Raw genomic sequence first — 9,094 nt, 5'->3', positions numbered from 1 at the left:
CGTTGAAGACGCGCATGTACGCACAGACGCACGCCCACACACCCGCACCACAAGCACGCACGCACACGCGGGCACACACAAAGATACACAGCAAGCGCAACCCATGCCTAGGATACTGTATGAGATGAACCGTGGGAGTAAAAACAGATAGACTGGAGAGGACGAATATGCGTGTTGATCTCGTCTTAAAGCTTGTTGTTATGTCTCGTCGTGTCTCACATTCAAATAACAGGCGCTCACTGACGAATAACATGTCACTGGACCAAGGCCCAAGGGAGCGATGATGCTTTTATTTGTATTCCCTTTTAATTACCACACGTATTTATAATATCAAACGTACACTGGTTAATACAATGTAGGATAATAAAAAATGTACTCATAAGCACGCCCCCCCCCACACACACACGCACACACACTCACACACACACAGCAGTCAGTGGATGTGATTGATCGATTCGTTAATAAATAAGTCAGTTAGAAAATGTATGTGCTTGAAGTTAGTCGAACGAGTTCCTCAGCATGCTCTTAAAAGTATCCAAAATTTCAAACATAACATTCATTAAATAGGTGGGGTTATATGGCAATAGTGCATTAGTGACACAAATAAAACAGTCATAGCCAGTCACACAAAACCACCTTATGGGCAGTGAACTATCTCTAAGGTGCAAACTATTTCTACTTGAATATGGCTAAATCAATAAAGCAACTTTTAGTTTTAGAGTTAGACTTAACTAGAGTTTACCTTTCAGTTAAAACACCACCAAAGCCATTACCCTGTTCACAAGGCATTCCTTGCACTTTTCATCAATGTCTTTACATGACATGTTTATTACGTGTTCACTTTTCTACAATCTCTGTGTTTGTGTGTCTCTCTTCTTCCCGGTGGGGCTGTCGCTCTGTTCAGTGTGTGTGCACACGCCTCTCTTCAAGATGGCAGACGAAGCTGTCCTTCTCACAGGTCCTGCTCATGCATCTGCTGCTGCATCTTCTGAAGCATTTGTTGCATTCTCCTCAACTGTCGAGAGGCCGAGAGGAAAGGGATATAAGGGAGAGAGAGAGGGGAGGGGGAGGAAGATGGGGAGAAGGGCAGAGGGACATTGGGAGAGAGAGAGAGAGAGAGAGAGAGAGAGAGAGAGAGAGAGAGAGAGAGAGAGAGAGAGAGAGAGAGAGAGAGAGAGAGAGAGAGAGAGAGAGAGAGAGAGAGAGAGAGAGAGAGAGAGAGAGAGAGAGAGAGAGAGAGAGAGAAAGAGCAGGTTGTGGGCAGGAGGGAGAGAGAAGGATAACAATTTAAATCAAATTGGTGGGACAAAAGGCTTCAATGAGCCCTCTACATTGCATTGGGTCGCTGGCATCATGTTGGGCCTCTTTATTGTCCAGTGGCAGAAAATGCCACTGTCTTTCACAGGGCTCTCATTACTTAAAGGCATGAGGACATTTAAGAATAACAATTTCTAGATTTATAATGTATTTTTCCCACTCACTTCTTCGTCCTTCATCTTGATGAGTTTCTCGGTGTCCGCATCCGGTGTGGGCATGGGGAACAGAGGGATGGGGCTTTCGACCCTGTTCTCTGCATTCACTTTGCTGCAAAACACAATCACACAAGGCATCACGTCTTTAAATGCATTACTTAGTGATGCTTTAAAGGGAGGATTTTATGCAAACATGTGCTACAGTCCACTGGGTAGGCTGGTAGACTGATCTATCCAGCGTACATCTAGGCGGATGCGCCCACTTGTTGTGTCAGTAAAACAAAGGAATGGGCAGATTTTCAAATGGCTTGTAATGGCTAATCTCACTCATAGCTGCTGGCACAATATTCCCCCCCTTCAATATTACTTTGTTTTCATATTGTATGCCCAATAAAAAAGTGTACTTCCAAGTTTTGGAGTGGGTGTGGATGATGGCGGATTTAAGCAGCCTCCCCTGGCCCGAGTCAGACGGATCGGACTCTGGGGCTGGGTGAGGCTGCACACCTGTTAATATTGAGCAATCGATGTGCACAGGTTCAACGAGCCATCACTACACACACTCAGGAAGTTCTCCTAAATGGCAACAGGAGCACCAGCTCATGTATCGTTGGCTGTCAACCTTACAATAAACCGGTATCCAACATCAATACCCTGCGTCCTTGTTTATGCAGGAGCCCAGAAAAGCCACCTAGATGGCATGTAGCATGGCGACATAAGTATGCTACTGACACTTACTACTGTGCACGAGCAAACACAGACACACACACACACACACACACACACACACACACACACACACACACACACACACACACACACACACACACACACACACACACACACACACACACACACACACACACACATACCTGGTCATGGTCTGGATGCACTGGGCCCTGTAGTTCTCATAGTGCACGTCACAGGTCACCTCCTTCAGGTCGTTCATGTGGGTCCTGATCAGCATTGTCCTCAGCTTCACAAAGTCACAGTGGGCCTGGTTCTCCACTACACACTCACACACACACACACACACACACACACACACACACACACACACACACACACACACACACACACACACACACACACACACACACACACACACACACACACATATATATATATAAACACACACAAATAGAAAGATGCACACAAACACAAAAATACGCATACATGAACGCACACATACACACAGGAAGTGACATTAAGGTCAATGGATTATTCAACACTTCATCTTGAGTGGGCAGGACATTGGTGTAGTGTGTGTGGTTGTGTGTGTGTGTGTGTGTGTGTGTGTGTGTGTGTGTGTGTGTGTGTGTGTGTGTGTGTGTGTGTGTGTGTGTGTGTGTGTGTGTGTGTGTGTGTGTGTGTGTGTGTGTGTGTGTGTGTCATACCCTCCACGATGCCCCATGGATAAAGCCGTCCTCTTACTCGCTGGCCTTTCACCTCCACCACGGCATTGCTGCCAATCACCGCAAACGGAGTGCTCTCCTGTTTACACATGCATGTTCATCAGGTTTGAACCATCCACACACTTGCCTTATTTTATTTTTAAGCGTCTTATGGTGAATGACACCACAGGCAAATAAAGCTGGGATCAGCACGGGTTAAGCGACGTCGTCATGGATCGTCATGGCCGGGGGGCGTGGGGTTTTAGCAGGTCACAGCATGTTAGGAAACGCACTCAGGGATCAATGGATCTGTTACCTTTAGCTCCTTGTCTTTCTGTTTGAACTCCTCGTCTTCATCCGAGTCACAGTCAGGGAACTGGTAGATCTTGATCCCGTGCTTCTCTATTTCCTCCCTCAACTGGATGAGCAGCCAAAGATGGAAGACATTTTTTTGCGTTTAATGTGAGAATGTAATGATTTTAATTCTCGATCGCAAAAACCATTGATATCTGATTGATGTTAGCATTAGTGCTGAACTCATGGATCATACAGAGTGAGTCTTAATGCAATTATACGAGCCTAGCCCCTTTATTAATTACCTTGTTACACTGTTAATCATACCCAGACGTTTTTTTGCCTCAAATGCTTGCCATTTGCCATCTCTCATAAAAATCCCAAGAAACACTCACTACTACACTTTTTGCCATCTCTTTTTGCCATCTCTCATAAAAATCCCAAGAAACACTCACTACTACACTCACTCAAAAGAGGAGATTGGAAGCGACGTGGAAATGCAAAGCAACGTGGAAATGTCTGCGTCGCCACTTTAACTTATTGTACTTGTATAACAGATGTGGTACGGGTGGCACTTGGGACGGCCATTAAAAGGTTTTTCGGGGGGCCCGGCCACCCCAGCCTCCCTCCCCTCCGCCATGGGTACGCCCCTGTCCTACCCGCTCCTTGAGCTTCTTGATTTCCCCGGGCGTCAGGCAGTCGGCCTTGGAGATGAGAGGAACCACGTTCACCTTCTCCTGCAGGGCCTTCATGAACTCAATGTCCACCGGACGGAGCCTACAGGGTCAGACGTTCACTTTAGCACGTTAGCTTCTTCTATCGTCTTCAAGCGGTCAAGTGCTATCCTACTACGGGCTGTTTAGTAATTTATCAGAAGCTTTTATCCAAAGAGACTTAAGAATTAATTTCCATAATAAGCAGATACTGCAGGCATCTTGCTCAATAATGCTTACAGGTTAGGCTGCAGGCATCTTACGTTTGAATTACGCATTCATAGAAATAAAACTGTAATTACTATTTGATAATAAGTCATTTAGCTTCAGCAGACACTTTTATCCAAGGTAACCTACAGTGTGTTCAGAGACATGTCATGAAGAGCGGGGAAGGTAGTAATCTAGCTCAAGTGTGTCGACTACAGCTAGACTGCGGACATCGGGGTTTGAACCCAGAACCTTTGGGGGGACCACCAGACTATCCTGTCTTACCCGTGACCAAAGGGTGGGATGAAGTAGAGGCAGCAGTGGACCCGGTTGTCCTGGATGTTCTTCCGGTTGAGCCCACTCTCGTCTCTGAAGTACTGCTCAAACTGGTGGTCGATGTAGCCCTCGATGGTCCTCCAGCTGGGAGGGGCGGGGAACACACAGTGTTATAGTTGTTTAATGGTACAATGTTGCAAATGTAAAAACGTAAAAACCTACAATGTTACAAAATGTAAAAACGTGCAATGCTACAATTATTTGTGTGTACAATCGTTTGAAAAATGGGGCTAATTTCTTTTCGCCGGAATCATATTAAGCGAGATAATATACAGATTTAATCTAATATTTTACCCCCCCACACACAATAACACACACGCACGCGCGCACACACACACACACACACACACACACACACACACACACACACACACACACACACACACACACACACACACACACACACACACACACACACATCCAACAGACAGACACACCCACACACCACTCAGTGTTGTTGACTGCGTCTCCGAAGCCGGGCGTGTCGACGATGGTGAGCTTCAGCTTGACGCCCTTCTCCTCGATGTCCACCGTGTGCTTGGTGATCTCCACCGTCTGGCTGATGCGCTCTGCAAGACATTATCTATTCTGTTGGGTCATCTCCTCCTGAGAGCAGAACTGAGTGGGCCACAGCGAGGCCACTGAGACACTACCAACTAGGATTCATTTTGATAATTGATCAATTCTGGAACATCCGGAAAAACTATTTGCGCTATTGCAAATCAAATCTAGGAGGATCAATTGACATTCATAGCATGGCCCGATGTTCTGTTTAACTTGGAAATGCATCATGTTAAGGCAATAATAATTATCCATATTTAAAGGGTAAAGCCATTACAATCCTTACAAGAAATTAAAAATAATATATTGCATTATGCATTTCACCAGATTTTTCAGCCCAAAACCTTCAAGAATCTAGGGATCACATACAATTCATAAAATAAGCCAACATTATAGAAACAAGAGGAAGATCATTTCCATACATCTTGGTTTTCACTGCAACAGCCACTTGTGATGTCACCAGTTGATAGCATGAATGAAGTGGCTTGTTCTGTCCCTTTTAACGTCCTTCAAAGGGTCCTTTCCATGACTAATGGCTAAGTTTGTGTATTAACCAATGGTATATACACATGAGAAATATACGTGTTAGTCATTGTCACCTTCTGCGTTCAGCAGCTTCCTGTCCTTGTGGAGGTCAGTGAGGAACAGACTGTTGACCAGCGTGGATTTACCCAGACCAGACTCCCCTGTGGCACACACACAAACACACACACACACACACACACACACACACACACACACACACACACACACACACACACACACACACACACACACACACACACACACACACACACACACACACACACACACACACATACACACATATCGTTATGTTTCTACACATCTCTACACAACTATGCACACAATACACAATATGTGGTTGAGGAGTGATATTCCCAGTAATGATCCTGAATCACAACAACACGTGTATATATATGGCGTGTGCTGCAAGTCAACGGTCTGGTCAACATGGGGTCTCTCTCACCGGCCACCAGGAGGGTGAAATCAAAGCCTTTCTTCACCGACTTCCGGTGCACTTGGTTGGGCAAAGTTGCAAATCCAACATACTCCTTTTCCTGGAAACACACACACACACACACACACACACACACACACACACACACACACACACACACACACACACACACACACACACACACACACACACACACACACAAATACACAAACACACACACACATGTACACACACATGCACACACACACACACACACACACACACACACACACACACACACACACACACACACACACGCACGCACGCACGCACACACCCACACACACACACACATTGCAATTACTATAACTGCAGGGCAATCACCAATGTACTCCTCAGCAACCAATCAGCATCCATCCTCCACTGAACACTTATTTTTACCCTTCCAGTACTCTGTGTACGGAGACACAGACACACACATACACACACACACACACACACACACACACACACACACACACACGCACACACACACACACACACACACATACAAACGCACACACGCACGCGTGCGCCTGCAGTCATTTCAGTAGGCCACCGGACGTGTCCCTCTTCTTCTCATGCGTTATTGAAGCTGTAAGTCATGATGGGGTTGCTAGGGAGGTGGTGGAGGAGAAGGAGGAGGAGGTGGAGGAGAAGAAGAAGAAGAAGAAGGAGGAGATTGAGGAGGAGGTGGGGGAGAAGGTGGAGGAGGAGGAGGTGGAGGAGAAGGAGGTGGAGGATGAGAAGGAGGAGAGGGAGGATGGGGTTGAGAAAGATGAGGGGGAGGAACAGGAGGACGAGGAGGTTCCAGGGCCTGAAGTGGGTCATCTATTCATGAAGAACTGGGGCCACCCACGGACCCCGGGGGGCGAGGGGGGGAGGGGGGGGGGGGGGGACACTGTCACTACGACGATTTCTATGAAACTCAGTGAGGTGAGGATGAGAGGAAGGAAGTGTGCAAAGTGGAGTTCAGAGATTTAAAAAAACGCTGAATGGTTCGTTGAACAGAAATTTAAATGAAAAATTAAATAGAAGAAGGAAGTATGTGATACAACCGACCATAACGGTTGTTCCCCCCTGCGGCGCTTCACACCAATAAGGAAATGTAAGTCAGGACATCCGTTTATTTGCCGACGGTGACACGCTTACAATAAGCTAGGGCCTATGTGTGGTGGTAATAATTTATTATATATATATATATATATATATATATATATATATATGCTACACAGAATCAGCCTTCCTCCCACATCATGTCCTAAAACAACCTAGATTCCTGAATGCATAACAGCTACTTTAAAACCCGCAGGCCCTAGACATGGAACCTGACACTGGCTGCACCATTCAGACAGACAGGCAGGCAGACAGGTGAAAGTTGGCCCATGGTTGGTCTACTTGACTGCCTGCTCCCTCCCTCTGCTGGACAGACAGACAGACTGCACTGCATCAAAGTTAAAGCATCACTGTTTGCAGCGCGCTCACTGCCACCTGGCATCCTTAATGTGCTAAAACGTTTGAGTCATTTAAGTTCTTGATATGGGGGTGTATGGTAGGGGTAGGGGGGAGGATATCATCTGGTTGCTATGGTGATGATGAGCAGGGAGATGGTGATGATGCAGCAGAATTAGATCAGACTTTTGGATTTGTTTGCATTTGGTTGTTTACTGACAAGCCGTATGACCTGAAATAATTGATTACACAATAGAATGATTGATCTTGGCCACAGTAGTTAAATCGTTTAATTAGGGCAAGCCGATTGTTTTGGTTTATTAATTCAGCCGGACTAGAAACGGAAACTGGCATTCCCTTGAATGTCAATATGTAGGCTACAGCAGAGAGGATACGCCGGTATCTTGGTGTGATATCTGCATGATCCACAAAGACGCCGGCGGTGAAACGAAACCAAAACAGGAGAAGCACATGTGACCACTATAATAGCGTCTGCAGCCATACGGCAAATCCTCATCAATCAAGTCATTTGCTATATGCATGCAGAAAAGCCTTGAACGAATTCTGAGTCTTTAATTGTGGGCTATCTATTTATAGAGCGGGCCTATACACACCCAAGATAATTGTATCTTATTTGTTTCTTTGCAGCTGCCCGCTATTTTACTATGCTGTTCTCTTACCTCTACATCATCTGTACGAGGACAGTCCCACGCCAGACGGTGTTCGTTTCAATTGTTGGTCGGCGACCGACGTTACCACCCATCGTCCAGAGGTTCCAGAGGAGAGGAGAAAATACCATTGTCTTGCGATACATAGAATCAACTGTGGTTCAACGCTCGTGTAATATCCATTCGCAATTAAATATATAGTTATGGTTATGCTTACCCGAGCGGAGCACCCGGCTCCTGTATCTCGTGTTCGCAGTCATCTTCAAATCAAAAAACCGCTGCTTATTCCGGACGACCCAACTAGGTTATTGTGGGGACGAGTCCATAGCAATGCGGTTGGGTGGCTTTAAATTAGGTCATTCAATTTCTCCGTGTTCACAGAAAACAACCAGTCTGTCAAGAAAAATATTTTTGGTATTGGTATTATGTATTTTATTTATTGTAGCCTACATGATATATAACAGAGAGACTGAGAGGAGACGGTGATTTAAACAAAGGTGAGGTGTGGGGCTGTAGTTTCTGGTATGGCCCAGAGGGGGGCAGTGTCGCCTTATTCATAAACCACAAACAATATATCCAGCTGGCTGCACGCTTTGTAGGCTAGCTAGGGACTTTAATTGTACACACCCAGTCATGTGTCAACCACAGAGGCTGAAAGAAAATGCAGCATTATGATGAAGGCTGGTTGTATGCTGTACATTTATGTACAGCATACAACATGTAGGCGGCCATTCACATTGACTGTTGGATTGTAGGCAAGAACGATAGGCTTGTTTGCATGCATGTGACCAGTCTAGTCCATGCGTTCGGTAAGGTCTTTATTGCAATGCTGTGAGATCAATGACAACGACGCTGCGTGTTAACATGGGACAGTGAGTCGCTCTTACTTCAAGTTCGGACCCTGAGCGCCACCTATGGCTAATTCCGTAACATCTATTTTAACATAGGCTGCACCAACAGATTGCGCATAACAGTAAAATACAATACCTGGCTGAGAATTTAC

At 45.8% G+C, this 9,094-nt stretch overlaps 1 protein-coding gene across 2 annotated transcripts; it reads right to left on the bottom strand.

Annotated features, from left to right (window-relative positions):
- Nucleotides 1–268: 268 nt before the first annotated feature.
- septin5b (septin 5b) lies at nucleotides 269–8,602 on the bottom strand. Of its 2 annotated transcripts, XM_030353943.1 has the most exons (13): nucleotides 8,309–8,602; nucleotides 8,104–8,114; nucleotides 6,374–6,385; nucleotides 5,963–6,053; nucleotides 5,574–5,660; nucleotides 4,859–4,982; nucleotides 4,363–4,497; nucleotides 3,817–3,934; nucleotides 3,180–3,281; nucleotides 2,867–2,963; nucleotides 2,342–2,477; nucleotides 1,482–1,584; nucleotides 269–1,015 (listed from the first exon to the last, which is right to left on the bottom strand). In XM_030353943.1, the coding sequence occupies exons 1-13, from the start codon at nucleotides 8,349–8,351 to the stop codon at nucleotides 953–955; spliced, it is 1,122 nt and encodes a 373-aa protein (XP_030209803.1). In that variant the 5' UTR covers nucleotides 8,352–8,602; the 3' UTR covers nucleotides 269–952. The 2 variants fall into 2 exon arrangements, with proteins under 2 accessions (XP_030209803.1, XP_030209804.1); XM_030353944.1 differs by lacking the exon at nucleotides 6,374–6,385.
- Nucleotides 8,603–9,094: the final 492 nt, after the last annotated feature.

The sequence above is a fragment of the Gadus morhua genome, chromosome 4 (assembly GCF_902167405.1).
Source record: "Gadus morhua chromosome 4, gadMor3.0, whole genome shotgun sequence".
In the NCBI taxonomy this organism is placed as follows: Eukaryota; Metazoa; Chordata; class Actinopteri; order Gadiformes; family Gadidae; genus Gadus; species Gadus morhua.
This window is presented reverse-complemented; position numbering and strand designations above follow the sequence as displayed.

Bases quoted from the DNA above. Each gene is read 5' to 3' on its own strand.
- septin5b (XM_030353943.1), bottom strand. From the start codon at position 8,351: ATGACTGCGAACACGAGATACAGGAGCCGGGTGCTCCGCTCGG. The intron at 3,282-3,816 runs GTAGGACAGGGG...CTGCTCATCCAG, and splicing joins TCAAGAAGCTCAAGGAGCGG to TTGAGGGAGGAAATAGAGAA. The intron at 2,478-2,866 runs GTATGACACACA...GTGAGTGTGTAG, and splicing joins TCCATGGGGCATCGTGGAGG to TGGAGAACCAGGCCCACTGT.